Genomic DNA, 22,331 nt, shown 5'->3' with positions numbered 1-22,331 from the left:
CCCACATAAGCATGTGCAATTATGCCCCGCTCCTCCAGCTGGAACAATTTCCAGGAGAAAACCCGAGGGAAGGAAACAATCCTGGCAGCTAACTGTCTGCCACTCTGGCACAGACCACTCAGTTCTCCCAAGAGTAGCTGCTGGATCCATGGCCTCTGGTCCCTTTCAGAGTCCTTCCTGGAACCCATGGATTTGGTGAGATCAGAACATAAGGCAGTCATCCAACAGGATATATTTAAGTAAGAAAATACCAAGGCTTTATTTTTTTTCTTATAAAGATAGCCCTGCTTGTTGGCTAAGTGCACAGGACGTACACAGCTCTCATTGAGTAAACAAGATTTACCTGCTTCAGGCTGCAGCCCATAATGCCAAAGAAGTGACAGGAAGTGGGTAAAGGCATAATGCTCTCATCTTCATGGCAATAAAATGCAAAATAAAACAAAAACTAAATGGACTTAATTAATGCTGGGCATTCCCAGAGGAAAAAGCAAGAGGCCTCTCAGTCAACCAGTAGTTTTTCGTATACAATAAAAAACTCCATTAGCTGAGCCACCCTCGCTCCTCTCTCTGGCTCTCCCACCTGAGGTTTACGAGTCTGGAACCACAAAGCTGGTAGTGAGGAGCTTTTGCTTGGCAGTCCACTGAGATATGAAGGGGGCGAAGTCCTGGAAGCCCAGATAGCCTGGCTCTGGTGAGGCACCTATGTGCAGCAGTGTCGCATGTGGAAGTTGACAACATACTCAGCATTAGTCCTCTGCACGGAAATAGCAAAAGGCTCGAAAGGATGGAAGGTGAAGGCAACAAGGCGTCGCACAGCGTGGTTGATGGGGCGGCCCAGCAAGCCCGCCTGGATCTCAAACTTGAGTAGACCAGAGTCCCGGGCATAGAACCTAAACAGAGCAAGGGGAGAAAGAGGACGGCAGAGACATTCATCACCATCTTGAAATCTGAACATCAGGGAAATATGGCAACTCATCTTCATCCTTACTAATGAAAGCCCCTCTCACACCAGCACCAGGTTATCAGAACTAGAAAATCGCCTTTGTCTGCACAGCTCATTTTACAGGCAGGGTGATTATGAATTGTACTCTGCTGTCCTGAGTCACTTCTCTCCCAAGATGACCCTTAGTTACAGCCTTAACCACAGCCTCCCCTTTTCCAGAAGCTACCCACCACAAGATTGTCAAGGCCAGGGCTAGAAACGAAAAGTAAGCAACAAGTGTAATTTTAAATTTTCAGGTAGCCACATTAAAAAGGTAAAAAGAAAAAGGTGAAATTAATTTTAATAATATGTTTTATTTAACCCAATATTGGCATCCAAAATATTAGCATTTCAACCTATAATCATCATAAAGATATTGAGATACTTCACATTCTTTTTTTGTACTAAGCCTTTGAAACCTGAGGTGTATTTGACACTTGAGACATCTCAGCTTGGACGAGTCACACTGTAAGTGCTCAACAGCCACCGGTGGCTCATGGCCTCCACAGAGGACAGTGCAGATCTAGGCCCAATTTTAGTTTTTCTTTTTTTTGTGAGGAAGACTGCCGCTGAGATAACATCTGTGCCAATCCTCCTCTATTTTAAGTGGGACACCGCCACAGCACGGCTTGATGAGCAGTGCTAGGTCTACACCCAGGATCCGAACCTGCGAACCCCAAGCCACCAAAGCCGAACGTGCGAATTTAACCACTCCACCCCCGGGCCGCCTCAGTTTATCATTTTTAAGAATAAAGTCTTTTGGAAGGTTCTTCTTTTTCACACACAAAAACAAAACATTAAGAAGTTTTTAACTTTTCATTTAATACCGTAAGACTAAAGATGCTTCCATCCATCCCAGTACTTCAATACCTCTTCCCATACACAAAATAAGTGCCCTGTGGTATTGGGAACTAAGAGATGATCAGCAGGGTTGGGGCTAAATTGGGGAAGTTCTAGCAAATGAAGAGCTCTATAATTTCTCTTTTGCAAAGCAAATATATAGTAGATATAAAGATATTCACAATCCTTTGACTCAATAATCCCGTTTCCAAGAATTTATATCCTCAGAATTTATCTTAAATCAAGTAAATAGTGATATGAATAACGATGGCTACTACAGCATTAGCTCTAATGTAAAAATCCAGAAAGACAATAAATGCTTAGTAATAGGAGAATGGTTAAACAAATTAGGTACATCTACTGGATGGAATAATATGCTGTCATTAGGACTCTAACTATGAGGACTATGTAACAATGTGTTTATAAAATAAAAGCAGATGACACAGTATTACCCTAACTATGATTACAACCATGTAAATGTAAACATGCGTATCGACAAAGACTAGAATGGAATATACAATAAAAGTGTTAGAGTAATGGCATTAGCTCTTCAAATCCCTTTAATATCCTTACGTCTCCTATTTTAAATTAAAAATAAATACAAATTACAAGAAAAACCCCTTTAGTCGGGACAATGGCATTTACAGATTTTGTTACTTAGATGAATCGTTTCAAATGAGAAAGGCAGGGAAGTCAGAAAGGAGAGAAACGTATCTCATGCTACTTTATTATGATATCAAATGAGGCCCATTACATGCTTTTATGTGTGAAAATCACATTCACCTTACCACGTGGTCCCCAAAGCACAAAGGGCCTGTGACTTACAGGGAGCCTTTGAGCTTCTAAATCTACCTACCAGTTTACAGGAGATACTGGGGAATGAGGAAGGTGGTAAATGCCACTCCAAGAGTGCAAGGGCAAGATCTAGAATGTGGGGAACGCTACAGGACCAATGACCCGGTTTCTTCAACAATTTCATTGCAAGGAAAATAAGAGAGAAGCAGAATCTACAGAATAAAAAAGACTTATGGGAATAGTAACCAAATGCAACATATGAACCTTATTTAGATCCTGACTAGAACAAACTAAAAAGAATATTTACAAGACAATAGGGAAATGTGAACACTGACTGGATATTTTGTGGTCTTAATAAATTGCTAATTTTCTTAAGACAGCATAATGGTACTGAGTTGTATTTTTTAAGTCTTTATCTTTTAGAAATTCAGACTGAAATACATACAAGCAAAATGTGGTGTACCTGGGATTTGCTTCCAAGTGATCCCGGATGGCAATCAGAATGGAGAGAGTAGTGGCAGTGGAAAGAGATGCCACAACACTGACCATGAGCTGGTAACTGTTGAAGCGGGGTGATGGGTACACTGAGGTTCGTTACATCTTCCATATTTTATATGTTTAAAACTTTCCATAATAAAAACATGTTAACTGGTTTTTGGAACTTGAGTGCAATTTCCCAAAGGCAATATTATGAATGGTGATTAACTGTACAAAACATGTTACCTAAGCCTATTTACTACACAACGAAGCTGGACTATGAAACACTACCTACTACTGTTTCTATATGAAAAAGACCTTCCACGCTCCGGCTCAGGGCTCCAGGAACACATCTCCCTTGAAATAACCCCACCAGTGACAGTCCCGCCAGTGCCCGTGACAACACATAGAACAACACAGGCTCCCGACACGGAGAGACAGGCAGGTCTGTGGACCGGACATCTGCGAGGGAGAGACTGCTTGTGAGAGGGGAGTTTCAAGCTTCTAGCAATAATACAGTCATCTCCATTCCAAACGCCCCAAGAGAGGAAGCATGAGTTTCTCCAAAACCTGCCTGTTCCCCAAATTCTCCGTGCTGTCTTTTCTACTAGGTAACATGGGGGGAGACAATAGTTTGAGCTAGAGAAAACTGAAGTCTCAACTATAAACACTAGCTTGAATTGGTATTAGATCATTAAATGGAAAAGAACAGTGTCCTTTCCTGGATACCTTTAAAAGGGAACAATACTTATCTGAATTGGTGTTGTGATGAGAAGCACAGAGAACTAGTTAATTTATCAGACTAGTGCCCACAGGAAAGCACTCAGCACATGAGAGAAGCAGCCTTCCCTTTCCCTCCTCTCCCTGAGCCCAAGTGGATGCAGTCACAGTGAAGTGACGTCCAAGACGCAGAGAGAGAGAAGGCAGCCACCGTCAGGCCAGAGGTGGCTCGCAGCTGAAGCAGGGCCAGTACCTGATGGGGTGGTCTCCACAAGTCTTGGGCCGCTCCATGACCGACACCCACTTGTCATCGTAGCTGAAGAGGGACAAGTCGAGGTAGGGGCTGCCGCTGTAAGACTGGGCACTGATGGGCAGCTGGCCGAGCAGCCGGCGCACGGCCTCGGTGTGCCCTCCGTACTTGGCGTTCACAATAGTGTCTTTAAACCTACAATAAAGCACCGGTGAGGAAGGTGCTGTTAGCAGGCATACAGAGCCGCCCTGGGTTTAAATTCACAAACATACGTCTAAAAACAACTCACTGTACACAGAAATGGAGACACTGAATGAAGTCAGCACTCTCACACGTCACAAGTCTGCCTAGCTACAAATACTCTCAAAAAGCAGAAAACAGAATTAGCAATGGGGAACATTAAGTTACTACAGCAAAGTTAACAATGACTCCACAAACAAGTTTAAAATAAATATAAGCAATCTGTGACAGCTATTTCTACTCAAACTTACTTTCCCAAATTAACAGCCTTAGACGCATTAGAAAAGTTATAGAGAGCAGAGAACTCTCAGAAGCAGCCTCTCTCTGACTCTTCTTGGGATCAGTTATGAGCCAACTTTAAACCTTTTGAAAAATTATTCATTCTTTATTTAAATAAAGTTTGAGAGCTCGCTACTATATTCCTGCAGAAACATTAGTATCTAGAAGAAGAGTAACTCGGACACAAGTCACATACCTTTTTTTTTTTTTTTTTGAGGAAGATTAGCCCTAAGCTAACATCTGCCACCAATCCTCCTCTTTTTGCTGAGGAAGACTGGCCCTGAGCTAACATTTGTGCCCACCTCCCTCTACTTTATATGCGGGACGCCTACCACAGCATAGCTTCACAAGCTGGTCCATGTCCACACCCGGGATCCGAACCCGCGAACCCCGGGCTGTCGAAGCAGAACGTGCCCACTTAAACGCTGCGCCACCAGGCCGGCCCCTGACTTATCTTTAATAATGAAGCAGTTATTTCTCACAATTGTAACAAATACTAAATTTAATATCCTTTGACCAAGTACTTCTATTCTGGCAATTTACCCTAAGGAAGCAATCCCATATGCAGAAAAGTCTCTGTGCACATTCAATACAGTATTGTTTATGACAATGAAAAACTGACAGAAAAATTAAAAACCTAATGGAAAACTATAATTTTCAAAGATTATACGGTAAGAGAGGAAACGTTTATCATAATGGTAAGTAAAAGAAGTAGGCTACATTCTATCTATATGGCATGATTAAACACACAAACAAAAAAGTATATGCCTATAAGACAGACAGGTAGAAATACATCAAAATGGTAATCGTTGTGTTTCCATAATAACATTTTGGATTCTTCTTCTTTTTTTCACTTTCCTATAGTTTCTTAGAAAGAATGTCAACTCTCAGTGTATATTTTTAAAAATCTCTATATCACAGCCTATCATATGGTTTAACAATCAAAGCGAAAATAATTTTTTTTTCAGTTAAGAGGGGAAAATATGACCTAACATCTCATCCCTGGAACTAATGGAATAAAAACTAATAAAGTTAAAAACCTGCCTGATCCTAACTGTGATGGGACTGAAAGACAGATTCCATGGGTTTCGATTTTTGTTCTCACTGTCGACCTGGGCTGCTCAGCAGACATTAACACTTAGCCCCCAGAAGAAAGCCTGGCCGTCAACACTGCTTTTCCATTACTCCTCTTGACATTAATTTTCACAGCCTCAGCGTAAATCACAAAATTAAACCTTAGGCCAAATAGAACTGATTTCTTTCCCTTTCATTTGAGCTGGAATCAAACATCTGAGGCTCTTCGATTTTCAGCCCTTTTTCAGCCAAGATCTAGTACTCCATCTCATGACATACCCTCCAACCCTGCCGGCTCACTGGCTTCAAAAGGTGGTTTCAAATGATGGGGGCTGGCCCACAGCTCTGTGATGATCACAAACCAAAGCCTCCATGACAACCTGTATGTTGAACCAGTTCCTCTTCCCCAGTAGCACCCACCACCTCCCCTCTCCGTGCTCCCTACTGACTACAAGATAAAGAAGCCATCCCTCTGATGGCTTCATCCATTTAATTCTGGCTCATTGACACTCCATCCAGCTAAGCCTCTCTTCATTACTGGTGATTTCAAAATTCTTGGATGATCCTTCCAACACCATGACCTCCTAGTTCCTGCACCTCCTCTCGGCCTCTGCCACTCATTCCCACAGTCACATCCTCAATCTCACCATTACCAATGACTGCAACCCCTCTGTAATCCCAGGGTGGAGGGCCACACTCTCCAACTACCTTCTCTCTTATTTTTCCAGCTCAGCCCCTCTACTCATCCCAGCTTCAACAACCCTTCAAACCCCAAGGGGACCTACAATCCACTGACTCTCCCAACTTCTTGCCATCCTACACCCTCATCATGTCCTTCCTTGTTTCCTTAGCCAGCTTAAACTCCACAGTCAGTCACGAAAATCACTCCATTGCACTCATCCTCAGCAACCTTGTCTGCTCCTGCTCTGTGGTACTTACTTGGAAAAACTACAACTCTAGGTAAGCTCAGCTCTTCCTATTCCATGCCTGTATCCACTCAGTTTTCTCTATGGCTGGAGAAAAACATACAAAAATGCTCACTTTAAATTTACAACCATCAGCCTCGTGTGGGCCCTTAATGTTGCAGGGCACTCAGACTACATTTCCACAGTCAGTGAGTCTCCCACTCTCTTTGATGACCATTTCACCCCACCCCCATGCTCACCATCCCCTAATGGCACTGTTACTTTGTTACTGAAAAATAGAAGCAATGAGAAGAGATCTTTGCAAAGCTCCTATCAGCACATCTGTACCTGTATAGCTGTGTGTGCCACCTTGTAAAGCCAATCCCTCCACTTGGGTACTAGGTCCCACCCCCTCCCATTTACTTAACCCATTCTCCCCACCTCCTTTTCCTAGACCATCAATTTCCCCCATCTACAGGATCAGTCCCATCTGCACACCAACATGCCATTTTTCCTCCCATTCAAAATAACAAAAACAAAAACAGAAACTTAACACCGCTTGCCCTTCCAGCTAATGCACAATTTTTCAGCTCTACTTTACAATAAAACTCTTCAAAACACTTTACGTACTGTCTCTAATTCTTCTCTTCCCATTCCTTCTTATACCCACCCAAACAGGCTTTCACCACCACCATCTCACTGAAATTACTCTCACCAACGTCACCAATGGTCTCCATGTTGCTAACTCCAATAGCTGGTTATCAGTCCTCATCACACTTGACCTGTCAGGAGAGCTGACACTCCTCCCTCAGAGAAACGACTACCCTCTCCACTGAAAGAACTTCTCATCTTCTCCCCGAACCTGCTCTGCCGACAAGCTTCGCCATCACAGTTGCATGGTAACTCTCTCTTGCAAGTTGATTAAGCCAAAAATGTTAGAATCATCTTTGACTTTGCTCTTTCACAGCCCATTTCCCAGCCTCCTCTAATCTTTTGGGCTCCATCTCCAAACTACATTAAGAATACAACAACTCACTGCCCCCAGTGTTACTACCCTGATCCAAGCACCATTATCCAACCAACGAATAATTACTAAGGCCTAGTATGTGCCAGGCCATCTTCCAAGTGCCGAGGATATTATAAGCGAACAAAAAAGAACCGAAATCCTAGTGGCAGGAAACAGAACCCAATCATTTTATTTATGGATCATTGCAACAGTCTACTAACTGGTGTCCCTGCTGCCACCCTACCCTCCTAAAGTCTATTATTAACACAACAGCCAGAGTAATTCTGTTGGAACCTAAGGGAAATCACGCCACTCCTCTGCTCAAACACTACAAAATCACCCCCAGGGCTAAAGCCAAAGCTTTGCTCTGCCTCCTGCTCACTCCAGCCCAGCCACTCTGACCTCCCCGGGCTTCCTCAGACGCACGAGATCTATCTCAGGACCTTTCAATTTGATCCTCCCTTTGCTTGGTGTATTCTTCCCCCGTTCCACATGACTTGCTCCCTGATCACCTTCAAAAGATTTGCTCAAATATCACCTTCTCAGTGAGGCCAATGCTGACAACCCTGCTAGAACAGAACTGACAATTTCGTCTTCCTTTGGTTTTTTTGGTGAGGGAGATTCGCGCTAACATAGCATCTGCTGCCAATTTTCTTCTTTTTTGGCTTGAGGAAGATTAGCCTTGAGCAAACATCTGTGCCAATCTTCCTCTATTTTGTAGGTGGGTCATCACCATGGCACAGCTGACAAGTGGTGTACGTCCACGCCCAGGATCCAAACCTGCGAACCTGGGCTGCCAAAGCAGAGCACACTTAACTTAACCACTATGCACGGGGCCGGGCCTGACAATCTCTTCTTAATACACTCAAACCCACCAGATTTTAATATTTAATGATTAAATTTTTAATTAATATTTAATAATGTAATGATTTTACTATTTCCTTGGATACATCCCTCTCGGAAACCTGTGCCCTCTTGCTTCCCCTCATCTAACTGGTGGTCTGTCATCCCAGAACCTTCCTTCACCATCATCCTCGGAGTCCTCTTTGCTTCTCTCCAGTGTCAGACTCTATTTCCTGTACCATTCTTTTGGCATCTGCCAGAAGCATCTTCCAGAAGCTTCCTCAGAAAAGGGAGAATGGGGGTTAATTTTCTGAGACCTTACATGTCTGAAAATGTCTTTGTTCCACTCTACTATTTGGACGTAGAATTCTAGTTTGGAAATCATTTTTTTCACAGAATTCTGAGGGCATGATTTTAATGGCTTCAAGTTTTCAGTGTTGTTATTGCTAAGTCTGATGCCATTCTGATGACTTATTTTTTTATATGTGAAATGTATGTTCTTTCTGAAAGTTTTTACAATTTTCTCTTTATCCTCAATATTCTAAAATTTCATGATGACATATCTCAGTATAAGTCTTTTTCTTAACTGATTGTACTGGGTACTTAATGGAGCCAGTGATATGCTAATAAAGGTTTAACAATTATTTCTCTAAGGGGAAAAACGCCACGACATACCGAGCTCGCCAATTTCTGTGGTGTAATTCCTCCTGCTGTGGTCAATTTCAAGACAGCAATGTGACATTACTGAATGTGGAGTTGTCAAGAGATGAGCAGTAGCACATCACTAATAGTATTTTCACAATACAGACAAAATAGATGCAAATACCCTCAAGAGCATAAATAATAAAATAGGAAATAATAATTAGGAAACAATTAATTTTTAGTAATGGCCATGTTTAACAATCAGCTTGAAAAAATTCCTGAAAGTTTAACAATTGGCTCTCATGAGCCCATACAAGCCAGCTCCAGCCCATCACTGGATGGTCCTTGCCAATCTGGAAATTCATACTCGTCGGTACTGGAAAACTGTCTTACATTATTTCCTCCCCTTCGTTTTCTCCACTGCCCCTTCTGGAATTAGATAAATACTGGACGTCCTGAGCAAATCCTCTAATTTTTTTTTACTCTTTCTCTCCCATTTTCCTACTCATCTTTTTATTCTACTTTCTTGCAGAGTTCCTCAACTACGCATATCTAACAAAGTTTACATTTCTAAACACATCACTATTACAGGAATGTTCTTATTTTTATAGCTTCAATTATTTCAGTGAATGCAATGTTGTCTCTTTATTCTTTATACTGTCTGTTTCATTTTGGTTTCTGTTTTCATTTTGGTCTCTATCTTTCAAGATAAAGGCTTTCCTTAAGTGACTCGTGATCCTTGGTTTCCTTTTTTTCCCTTAAACATTTATTCTAACCTATACTGGATCCATTTTTATTTATTTTACCGAAAGATTATTAGAGACTGTAAAATTGAGCATTTAGAGCCATGTGTTCACAAGAAAAAACATAATTTCAATTTATATATACATTATATTTTCAATGCAGCAAGTATAAGATGATTAATAAAATGTTACATTAGGATATAATTCTGTGGGGAAGATGGAATAGATACATGAATTTGAGAAGAAGAAGAAACAATGTAAAATTTCAAACAGTATAAGAATAATTTGCTCAGTACTTTTTATATCAAATATTAAATACCAAATTACTATGGTATTTAGATTCCCTCAGCTACATTCCAAAGTGTTACATTGTACACCTCATACTTACACAATGTTATATGCCAGTTATATCTCAATAAAGCTGGAAAAAAACAAGTGTTGCAATACTTTTATTTTTAAATGTCAAAGTATACTATACAATGAAAATTGCATCCTCTGCCGTTACTTAGCAAAAAAATTTAAAGATCAACTTAAAAATTAATGTGAGGCTATCTACAGTTTTCCAAAATCTCTGGTGGTATAAAGCAAAACGTTGAGGATCACAAAGCTGGAAGACCACCTTTCTCTTCAACCTCTATTTTCTCCTCCTGGGGCTTCCTACAATCTCTGAAGTTATGTTTAGAAAACATAGCTTCCTCTAATTCCTGGATGACTTCATTCACCCAACACATACCTAGTGAGTTCCTCCCAGATGAAAGCCACTGGCCTAGGTGCTGTGGCTATGACAGTGAATACAACAGACACAAATCCTTGCCCCCTGGGAGCCTACCTTCTAGTGACTTCTTTGATGTTTTGACTGAGTACACCCAGCTTTTGTTATTAGTTGATAATGAATCATCTGCTTAATTTTAAAGCTAGGTTTAAAAGAAGCAAATTCATTCCAAAATGAAAAAAGCAAAATCTGATCCATGTTCTGGTTCCAAAAATTCTTCTATGCTAATAAGAAATACTAATAAGGCAGAAAACTTGCGTGAACCAGAGAAAAAGGAAAAGGCAAGTTAGTTGTCTGAAAATCAATATCTATCTATTTCTAAGTGAGCACTATCCTTTTGTATAAATATGCTGCCACTGCATTAAGATACCTGCTTTGCCCATTGTTCCCAGCAGCAGCAACGCTTATTCTGATTCATCCATTCACTCTGGTCTGATCTATCTTGGGACCTAAAGCAGATACTTTCCATAACTGGCTCAGGTTGGGGAACAATTCAGTATGCAGAAACCTACATACTAGGGGCTGGCCACGTGGCCAAGTGGTTGAGTTCGCATGCTCCGCTGCAGGCGGCCCAGTGTTTCGTTGGTTCGAATCCTGGGCACGGACATGGCACTGCTCATCAAACCACGCTGAGGCAGCGTCCCACATGCCACAACTAGAAGGACCCACAACGAAGAACACACAACTATGTACCAGGGGGCTTTGGGGAGAAAAAGGAAAAAAAATAAAATCTTTAAAAAAAAAAAAACCTACATACTACAATTTAGTATGTAGATGAGGCACTGACTGACCAGAGTAGGATTTGCTTGGGCCCTGGGCCCAAAGTAATGATTCATTTCACAATAATGTCCTCGGATAATTATTAGAAGTTCTGTTTTAGAGGAAGACCTCGCTGACTGGTGGGTATCAATTTGGGGTGACCTGGTGTTTTGTGAAGGGACTCCAAGTGTCAAGACCTGAAGTTCTCCTCTTTGGGTTGGTCACTTTCTCTAGGGAAAAATCTCTAACCTCCTGCCTGGCGAGTACAAGCCTGGATGTCATACCTGACAAGGGGGACAAGAGTCTTACCCTTCAGTACGTCAATTTCACTTAATTCTTGTTTGCAGCATGGCAAATCTCAGCCCTACTCTCAGCTATGCCTCATGAAGGTGGAGCCAGAGCCTGCAGGGTTCACCTTCTCTGGAGGACACACCTCCAGCCGTCTGCTGAGGTGGGAAGAGACAGTCATTTGGGGGAGCAGGCTTAGAGAAGGGAGCTGGAGGGTCTGATTTCTCCTTTCAAGAACTTCACTCAGTCCTCCTGGTTTCAGCCTAGCTCAGAGGTAACTTCAGAGGTAGTGAGGGCCTCCATTTCTCTGACCCTTTCCAGAGTTCTCTGTACAAGGCAACTTGTTTCTTGATGGCTAAGCTCTGCAGTCTTTTTTTGTTCTCTGAGATACGCCAAGTCAGTTATCACTCATCCACTGGCTTTTCAGCTTCCAAAACTCAGTTGACATCTCCTGTCTCCAGTCACCTCCTGTCTCCAATGTCTGCTCTCCCATTCTCTTTGTTCTTATAAGTTTATACCTCTTATTCCTTTATTCTCACTTTAATGGGGTTTGGGGACAGACCAGAGATAAAATGCGTGTGTTCAACACACCATGTTTAACCAAAAGTGCTAAAGTTATTTCTTTAGTCATTCATTCAACAAATACATAAGTGCTTGGCAGTGTACCACTGAGGATACAACAATAAATAACAAAAACACAGTCTAGGAGGAATCACAGACAACGCACAAGAAATTCCACAGGAGCTGCGAGGCAGAAAGGAGAAGTTCAGGATGATGCAAGGGGTTACAACAGGCAGACCCAACCAGCGCTGGGTGGGCAGGGAGAATAGGGGCAGGTTTCCTAGGGGATACGACTATTGGCCTAACACCAGGGAATTTTCAAAAAAAAAAAAAAAAAATTAAACCTGTTAAGCCTGGTGGAACAGCTTACCTGCGCTGGATCTGTCTTGCAAAATTGTTGCTGGAAGCTGAGCAGGGAAACTGGACTTCACTGTGCAGGGTGGCATTACGGAAGAGGTCACAGAAGTTCTCAAAGAGCTCTAAGAGTTCATCTGATGTATTCTCAAACACAGCAATCACCTCCGTTGTCACCATATTATACACCACAAAGAAAGATGCCTGCAGAGGAAAAGAGAGAGCTATGGGACAGCTGGGTATATTGCCAGGCCTTGGAAACTTATCACATGGCTGAAAATCCAAGTTACCCAAGTAAAACTAGCAAACACCTCTGCTCCAGCACCAGGGCAGAAACATGGCTCCAGGGGATTCTGGGAAAAGAGGAAGCCCCAGGGGGCTTCATCAATCAAGGGCCTCAGTACTGCCAGACTTCCCACTGTATCTGCGCTGCCAGAATTACTGAGCTGGCCAGCATATATGTATAAAAGGTTTTCAATCTTTCATTCCAGATTGTGCAAATTCAATATTTTTCCTTCCAAGTGTTTATTCCTTACCTGCTCCCCAAACCAGCCTGAGATAAAAAACACTTTTCTAAAATGCCAGATTTAATTTTCCTGCCTGCTGAGAAAGTGATTTGAAGCCTGGAGCTGCCTATTAGCAAATTATTTTCTCTTGTATATGTACAGCTGAAAGTTCAATTTAGGGGCATTTATTTTCCCTCCTAACATTTCTAACATGCAGAGAGACGCCTTAAGCACATTGTGTCCTAAGACTGCCCAGGCAAGTTGTAACCAAGCAGGGTACTGCTGCCGAACAAACGAAAAACAGGCATTTTCCATTTCTTTCTTCACAAATATTCTTTCAGCCAAGAGCAACTGTAAGACCCATTTGAGATTTGTAGCAATTAAGATCAGAGGGAGAACCTGAAAAGCATTCAAATGCCATAGGTGGCGGAGTCCCTGCTTTTTCTGAATGGGCCCCTGGGTGACTAGCCCTCTTCCTTTAAACCTCCAGTGCTCTGCTTGGCCTAACAAGGAAGCTCCAGGAACCCATGGTTTTTGTCACAGTGAATGCGGCAGTGTGAACCAATTTGCAAGCTTCCGACAGGACTCTAGGAGTTTTTAGAGCACCAGGATTAGTATTCCCCTCCTCTGATTGAGTTTAAATCTTCATTACCAACTTCTGGAGCCATTCGGCCCACCTGTTTTACTAGTAATTAGTCCTTCCCAGAGCTTATATTACAAGACTTTTGCGGTCACCTGGAAATTAAATTTGGCTGTAAATTAAAGAGGCTGGAGGGTAACCTGAGAATAATATCCATAATATTAGCAAGGCTTTGTGTCTGGATGCACTTTTCACTCATTAACCTTATTGGAACCTATCAAATTAAAGTGGGGAAGGAGAGAGGAGGACAACTAGGGCAGAGAGACTGGGTGTAAAGTTACAAACTCTGTAAGCAAAGCAGAGCCCTAGTAACGTTTCTAGCTTATTGTGGCTACTAAAAAGAAGTGGGTCATGTTTTAGCAAAGGGAAAAAGGATAATCTCAAGTGTGGCAATCACAGACAACTTATTCCCTCCAAAGTAAAAAGGTAATTATAGCTCAAGCCTAAATAAAAGACTGGCTCATGTCCTTTCTATAGACCTGGACAACACTTTGATCACATCAGGGCTTCACCAGGAGCCATCCTAATTATGTGACTATAGAATTACACAAACATGTACTAGCCTTTCCTCCAACGCTGACTTGGAAACACAGGAGAGGAGGGCACAGAAGTCAAGGACTTCACCCCCAATCTCCTATGGCACATAAGGTGAACTAGATGCTCACCTATGATGGCTCAATGGGTGACCGCATCATTGATAGGGAAGAAAAAGAATCCAGAAAAAATTATCTCAAACTATATTACTCCCTGCTCCTTTATTTTTTTTCCTTGTAATACACAAGCGATGATTCGCAAGAAAAATGTTAGAAAACGTTTACCATGGCTGGTACAGTCTTAGGAGACAATGCCCTGTACAGTCTCTCTTAAGGGTAGAATCAGCTGCAAGTCAACGGGAGACACCAGACTCAGCTGACTTCAGGGTTTACTGATTTGCTCTTTGTTTTGAATTTCGACTAGAATCTAAGGAGACAATCTGGAAACAGGAGAATCGAGGAGCAAAGGCACAGCTAAGAAGGTCTCTTACCTGGTCAACCCTGAAGTGGAGAGCTTCTCAGAGGGAAACACCCAAGTTACTCTAAATTTCAACATGGTGTTTCAAGCCAAGAGGCTGAGAGCTTCTGTGCTCTTAACAGAACCTCATTCCCATTTGAGAAATGCCAGTCTTCCCTACCAAACTTCCCTACCCAAACTGAAAAAGTCTCAGGCCCTGCAGTCCTGACAATTCGCTTAGGCGATCAGAAATTCTGGCTTCCTTCTGATCTTTTCACCACTCTACAGCCTATGTTCCAGATGTGGGCAAGGTCAAGGTAAAGTCCACAACTTAAAACTCTGTCAAACGAACTCACCTACTAGTAGTCTTCTAAAGAAGACTGGTGAAGAAGGATATTGACATTAACCATCTGGCAGGAAAGACAGGCTACATTCTTAGAGGATTTTTTTTGTATGGTGGGCTCGTTCTCACTGCCAGAACTAAAGCAGTCAGCCCAACAAGCACAGTCGTACAGAATCAAGGCAGCGTCATCCACTGGCAGTCCCAGCCTTGACCGTGTAGCATTTGGGCTTCCACCTCAAGGGTAACGAGAATGTTCTGCAGAAGAAGCGGGGCAACAACCACAGAGTTGACTAGCTACAGGTCAATGGCTTGAGATTTAGCTTCCACTTGTCCAAACACAAATACGTGGCCAGAGAAAAAACGGAGCTGTCTTAAGTCTGAGCCCTACGAGAGCAAAAAATCAAGACTGTCTAAAATGTGTACTTCTGAGAGGCTGGCTAGAGCCGAGAGAGAAACCTGCCCATTTCACCAAGGAGTTGGAGGGGTCGAGGGCAGGAGCGCACCACCCACCTGTGACGGGTCTGTGACCCGCAGGGTTACTACGTCCTCACTGGTGTACTTGATAAACAGATGGTTTTCATCCAGAAGCTGCATCTTCCACATGCGCAGCTGCCGCAGTTGGTCAAAATACTGGAAGAAGCGCCTCTTGGCCATCGCACTGCCATCCTGTTCTGCCCGGCGCCACAAGTAGACAAGCAGCCGGTGCTTCAGGGAGTTGATGAAGGGATCTCTGAAAGGATTGGCCATGCCTGTCTGACTGTCCCGCTGCACCTCAGGGAAAACCGCTGACACAGTGAGGAGGTCATCCTCATAGCAGAAGCGGCCAATGGTCCTCACATCAATGAAAGTGCCTTCAGGAGTCACCTGGAAGACATGGATGGTCTGCTGCTGCACCGACAAGATGGCCAGGATGTTTTTGTACAAGTACAGCCCTTGGTTGTGTGACAGGACCACTTTATCACACTTGAAGGTACGTGTGTCACATAAGCGGCCAGTGTGAAGGTCAATGATGTGGAGGGAATAGTCCTCCAGAGGGGACCGTGGGTTGGGGGTCACGGATTCACTGTTCCGATAGACTTCATAGAAAGGAGGGTGTGGCTCATCGGGAAGGTAGGCTGCAGAGCCCACGATGACACACCGGCAGTCGTCAGTGAAGAGGCTGCACTCCCGGTTCAGGTGCTCGCCATTGGCCGCTACGTTGGTAATGTGCAGCAGGACAAAGAAGCGCTCGAAGAGCCGGCCGCGGATGTTGACTGACCGCTGGTCATTGCCATTGGACAAGATCTCCCCCTCATAGCCCTGCAGTAGGTCCTCGGCAGCCTGGCAGCCCTGGTACTCATAGATTTCGAGAGATGTCTGGTCTGAGGAGAAAGCAATAAAGTAGCGTCCATCAGGTGAGAATTTACGCAAGAAACAAGGAGGCTTTTCAACGTTGACGACCGTGAAGTTGGGGAAGACATTCTGGTGGAACTCTCGGACCTGATGCCAGTGGGTGCCCACCTTGCCTGAACTGATCCGCCGGCGTTCCAAGCGGTGAATGACGTTTTGGTTTTGGATTCTTCGAGGTTTGATGGTGGAAACATGATGATCCATCATCACATCTCTGCCTAGAAAGGTAAAGCAGAAGTCAAGAAAATAAAACAAAATTTACCAAAACATAAATATACACAAGTCAAACAGATTTCTCTCTTATATTCTGGACCTATGAGCTCCCAAGATGACAATGACCAGCATTTCTCCTTCCCAGATTATAGTCAGCAAGGGATCCTGACATTTCTGAATCTAAAAACAGGTTTGAGGGAAGGACCTAATCCACTAGGAAGACCTTTAAAGCTTAGCTGTTGGGAATATTCAACAGAATAAACCTAGAACTGCACCCAGTTCGCTCAGTGTAAGAGTCATATTCAATGCACGTTCATTAAAAAAGATATTTATTGGGCTGTTAAGATGTCCACACCACCCAAAACAATCTATAAATTCAATGTAATCCCTATCAAAATCCCAACAGCATTTTTTGCAAAAACAGAAAAAAATCAACCTAAAATGCACATGTAATCTCAAGGGACCCCCGAACAGCCAAAATAATTTTGTAAACGAAGAACAAAGTTGGAGGACTCAGACTTCCTGATTTCAAAACATAGTACAAAGCCATAGTAACCAAGAAGGTGTGGTACTGGCATAAAGACAGACAATACAGCAATGGAATAGAACAGAGAGCCCAGAAATAAACCCTCATTTACGTAACCCGAGATTCAAGAAGTTCAGAGAACCCCAAACATGATAAATCCAAAAATATCCATCCCCAGACACATCATAGTCAAACTGAGAAAAACTAAAACACAAAGTAAAACTCCTGAAAGCAACCAGGTAAACGACATATTACCTACAGGGGAACAACCATCCAGATGACTGTGGATTTTCATGAGAAACTGGAGGCCAGAAGGAAGCGGAACAACGGTTTTAAAGTGCCAAAAGAGCTGCCTCTTTTTCATTATTCAAATCTCCGCTAAAATAGCAACTCTTCAGAATTTTTCCCTATCTTACCTAAAGTAGTGCCTTTTTCCATCCACATCAATCTATCATTTTATCCTATTTTATTTTCTTCAGCCCTTTCTGAACTTATCTAACTTATTGGTCTACCTTTTCAGTATCTGTCTCCCCATTCCAGACCCCAGGGACTTTGTCTAACTCCTTGCTGAAACCCCAGAACCTAGGGAAGTGCTCATATGTTAAATAGATGAATGGAGCAACATTTGACATGGGCCTTGAAGGATAAAAAATTTACTAGACAAAGTAAAAGAGGAACATTCCAGAAAGAATACAGCTTAAAAAATACACTTGGAAAGAGCATGGCACGGCACACTTGGGAAACAGGATAATTCCAAGTGGTTAGAGCACAGGAAGCACAGAGTGACTGACACAAGAGAGCCTAGAAGAGCAGACGGGAGCCAGACTGGAAAATGCTTTGTACACCACCTCACACAAGCCACCACAGGTTTTAACCAAAGGAGTGACTGATTCAGTCTATATTTTAGAAATAAAAGCATACATACAATGTGTATTTATTTATATTCTGTCTCCTTCTAAAAGGGATTTGAAAGGCCTTATATAAGTATAGATATTATTGAATCAAGTTACAGATGTGCATACCTCTATGACTGGGCAAATCAAGTTTCTCAAACTGTTAGTCACACTCATTAATGGGGCCTTGAAATCAATTTAGTGGATATACTAATGGACATTTTAAAAACTGGAATCAAACAGAAAATACCAAACTGTATCACACATAGTAAGGGCAAGCACTGTTCTGTGAAACTTTTGTTTCAGTTACATATATGAGTTATATGTATTGGGTGAGGCTATAAAATACATTTCTACTGATCTAGACTGGAGCGAGAGACTGCAAACTACTGCCCTCAGGCCAAATCCAGCCTACCTGCCTGTTTCTGTAAATAAGTTTTTATCGGAACACAGCCAGATCCATTCATTTACCCATTGCCAATGGCTGCTTTTGCCCCACTAAGGCATAGTTGATTAGTTGAGACCAAAGACCATGTGGCCCACAAGCCTAACAAATTTACTATCTGGCCCTTTGCAGAAAAAGTCTGCCAACCTCTAATCTTGGGCACTGGTTCCCAACTGGGGCAAGTTTGTAATATCTGGAGACATTTTTGGTTGTCATAACTCGGGAAGGAAGGGTGCTACGGGTGTCTGGCAAATAGAAGCCAGGGATGCTGCCAAACATCCTACAGTAAGCAGGACAGGCCCTCACATCTGGCCCAAAATGTCAACAGTGCTAAAGTTGAGAAACCCTGATCTGGAAAAAAGTCTGCACATATTTAACAAGAATGTCTGTAGCAGGACTGTTAGCAACAGCAAAAACTGACAACACTGCAAATGCCCATCAAGAGTAGACCAGATAAACTCATCCAGGCATATTCACACCGTGGAATCTTAGGAGCAATGAATTAATGCAATACAGTTACAAACAACAACACAGAGGAATCTCAGAACACAATAGTGAACGAAGAAAGCAAGCTGCAGAATACACACAGTGTGATTCCCCTTACGCAAGCTACAAACAATTTCTAGTTTAAGGATATGAATATATACGGTATACAATTACAAAAAGCAAAGGAATTATAAACATAAAATTCAGAATAGTGGTTACCTCTGAGGAAGTCAGAAATGCAATGGGAATCTGGGGACACAATGGCAACTCCAAGGGTACATTTTTTCTTAAACCAGCATTCATTGTACTGTCATCCTTTAAATTACATATATGTTTAAAGTATTGTTTGTAAACAATCATTGTGAAGGGCAAACAAAGACAGGACAGTAAGATGAAGCCAGAGGTACACAGAAATGCACAGCATGAGGACCTGCAGAACCAGCAAGCCTGTCATTTGGACCTGACTTTCTCAGCAGACAGAACAAAGAGAGAAATGTCATCAGTTACAGAAACTGCACTGCAAATAAGATAAAAAACTTAACCGTTGCCTGGAAGAAGCAAGGCGCTTCCGAGCACTGCAGTTTAAAGGAAATCTCTCTCCCGAGCTCTCTCAAAGGACCTCTGCGTGATTAGTGAGCAATTTCCTCCACATCTGAACAACAAATACAGCACTGAGTTTCACACAGCTACTCCTTGTAACAGTGACATTCTTGATGTGGCTATTTTGATACAGCCTAAAAAACACACTGTTACAGTTTAAGCATTTTAAAATACCAAATAACATACAAAACGCCTCACTCAACCCCTGCCCAGGACAGCTCTGCAAGTGGCACCCAGCCACCAACTGAAGATGGGGGCTAGAGTCACAAAGGAAACCAGATTGCGAGGAAAGAAGCAGAGAAGGCCCAGCAAGGGGAGAAAGAAGAGGCATTAGACCCCATCTAACAGACTACCCGCATACAACTGAGTCGGATAAAGTTTACTACAGCTGTCCAATCAGAAAGAGCCACTGACCGTTTTAAGCAAGGTAGATGCTTAATTCTAAGAAAATTCATGTACATTTTGAACAGTCCCATCTTTCATTCTGATTTGCCTTTTTAAGGGAAAGACACCAGTACTGGGGTGGAGTGAGAGGAGGAGTGGGATGAACAGAGATGAAGGCCTGTTAGCTTCAGCTCCAAACTGTACAGATAGTCTTCACTGAACTTCCCAACACTTCCCTCAGTGTGTTCTCTCTCCCTCTCCATTCATAGATATACACACACACACACACACATAATATTTTATATCACACAATTTTAGTTTTTAGAAATGGTGGAATTCTAAAAGTCTTTTTCAACTTGTTCTGTTATTGTTCTGATTATATAAATAATACATGCTCATAAAAATTCAAATATAGAAAAAGTACGTCATGAAAGTCCATTCTAGTCAGGGTGAGTATAAAAAGAGAGTTAGAGTAACTTAATTTTCCCCAAAAGCTGGCCCTCTACCAGTTTCCCCAGTCCAGTGAATGTCCCAGCTACTCACCTGCTAAGAGGAACCAAAAATCTGAGACACCTTTCCCTCAGCCCCTACACCTGATCGGCCACCAAACTGGAGATTTTATCTCCCAAACAGTCCGCTAATCCTCCACTTCTTTCCATCACGACCTGCCAGCACTCTTATCCAAAGTTTTATAATTTCACATCTGCATTACTGCAACAGCTTCCTACCTGGTCTCCCTAACTTCACTCCTGTCCACCTCCAAAGCACTCAACAGCCAGAGGGATCTTCCCAAAATGCTTTTGTCATGATGTCCTTTCCCCTACGGACTAAAACAGATCATTATCGTCCCTTTGCTCTTAATGATATGGATCAAGATCCTTAACGTGGCAACCAGGTGCTCAAAGGTCTCCACTCAGCCTCTCCAGCCTCTTTTCCCACTGAACTCTAACCATTTCTTCAAGAGGCATCCTACCTCCTGGCCCAGAAGCTTTGCACTTGCACTTGCTGTTAACTTCAACCTAAGAAAGCTGTTCTCACTTTGCTGAGTTAAGTCCTATTTCAGATATCAGCCTAATCATGGCGTCCTAGAGAAGTCTTCCTTCACCTCCCCATTAGACAAAATACCAACTTATTAGCACACCTGTCCTTCATACTACTTTTGACACTTGCAACTTTGTCTCTGCATTTTAGTTATGTCTATGGCACCCGATGGTGAGCTCCTACACAAACATGACATTCTGTATGCCCATCACTGTATTTGCCCACCCTCCCTGAACTTGGACCTGCCTCATGCCAAATTCGTTGCCAACTCAGGCATCCTGTACCTAGAATGCATTTCCCTTGGCCCTGCATAACTTCTCAAGGTGCGGCTTCCTTGAGGAAGTCTTCCCCGACCGTTCCATCCAAAACAGAGCTCCCCACTATTTCTTCTGTCTGACTTCTCCATAGTAACTGTCACATTGTGAATATGTACGTTTCCTTGCATGGTGATGCGTGTAACGACTGACTCCCTGACCGAAGCGTACTCTGCAGACACGAAGGAATCATGTCAACATCGGTCACCTCGGTGTTCTCAGAGCCCAGATCGGGGGCTGGCCCACCGTGCGCCTTCAGCACGTTATGCACGGAACGAAAGAAGAAAGCCCGGCTGCATGGGGCCACTAGCTCACTGTGGGCTACTAAGCAAGCCCTTTTCCCTTGGCTGGGTCTCAGTTTCCCCGCGGGAGCAGGTGCACACACGCCTCAACTTGCCACGGCTTCCAAAACGGGAAGGGGAGACCAAGGGGCGGGCACACACGCCCAAGGGGGCGCCCCCGGAAAGAAAAGCCCCATTGGGGCGGGGCCTCCATGGGAAGAGAATTCGGAGAGAGGGCGGGGGCTGGGGGCCCTCGGCGTCATGCGGGGAGGGGGCAGCCCCATGGCGGTCTCCCGAGGAGGCCTCGGGGAAGGCCTGACGGGCTTGGAGGCTGGGCCAAAGAAAGAGACGTCCTCACCTGTCCGGTCCGGGCTCACATGGCTGGGGAAAGGGTCCCCCAGGCCTGCTCCGCGCGCGCCTACCCCGGCCCCGCCCCCGCCATGCCTCAGGACCCGGCGCCGGCGGCCGCAGGCCCCCGCTTCCGCTAGGCACCGGAAGTGCGGCGCAGCGAGACGGGAAGTGAGGAGAGCGCGGCGCCGACCAGCCGGCCCTGAGAGAGGGTGCAGCGTACCCTGGTGCCCGGAAGGGAATCGGAGCCCCAGTGGCTGCAAAGGAAAAAAATCAACCCGGCAGCGAAACCTGGGCGCCTCCGTGATCTCCTTATGGCAGTGTCTCAGCACCTGCTGGACACGTTTGCAAAAACGAATAAGAACTAATTTTTCACTCTTGATTAGATGCGCCATTTCATCA

General features: G+C 43.5%; 1 protein-coding gene across 8 annotated transcripts; it reads right to left on the bottom strand.

The window, feature by feature from the left end:
• Positions 1-234: 234 nt before the first annotated feature.
• On the bottom strand, positions 235-22,099 carry DET1 (DET1 partner of COP1 E3 ubiquitin ligase). Of its 8 annotated transcripts, none has more exons than XM_008525414.2 (5): positions 21,940-22,099; positions 15,520-16,616; positions 12,547-12,734; positions 4,068-4,259; positions 235-890 (listed from the first exon to the last, which is right to left on the bottom strand). In XM_008525414.2, the coding sequence occupies exons 2-5, from the start codon at positions 16,603-16,605 to the stop codon at positions 701-703; spliced, it is 1,656 nt and encodes a 551-aa protein (XP_008523636.1). In that variant the 5' UTR covers positions 16,606-16,616; positions 21,940-22,099; the 3' UTR covers positions 235-700. The 8 variants fall into 8 exon arrangements, with proteins under 8 accessions (XP_008523636.1, XP_008523639.1, XP_070474228.1 ...); XM_008525417.2 differs by lacking the exon at positions 21,940-22,099 and adding an exon at positions 21,509-21,743; XM_070618127.1 differs by lacking the exon at positions 21,940-22,099 and adding an exon at positions 20,489-21,739.
• Positions 22,100-22,331: the final 232 nt, after the last annotated feature.

The sequence above is a fragment of the Equus przewalskii genome, chromosome 1 (genome assembly GCF_037783145.1).
Source record: "Equus przewalskii isolate Varuska chromosome 1, EquPr2, whole genome shotgun sequence".
NCBI classification, from domain to species: Eukaryota; Metazoa; Chordata; class Mammalia; order Perissodactyla; family Equidae; genus Equus; species Equus przewalskii.
This window is presented reverse-complemented; position numbering and strand designations above follow the sequence as displayed.

Excerpts from the sequence above, each read along its gene's own strand:
- DET1 (XM_008525416.2), bottom strand. The coding sequence starts at position 17,432 with ATGAAAATCCACAGTCATCTGGATGGTTGTTCCCCTGTAG. Across the intron at positions 4,260-12,546 it reads GCAAGACAGATCCAGCGCAG|GTTTAAAGACACTATTGTGA; the intron begins GTAAGCTGTTCC and ends GCTTTATTGTAG. Across the intron at positions 891-4,067 it reads TGTGGAGACCACCCCATCAG|GTTCTATGCCCGGGACTCTG; the intron begins GTACTGGCCCTG and ends TGCTCTGTTTAG.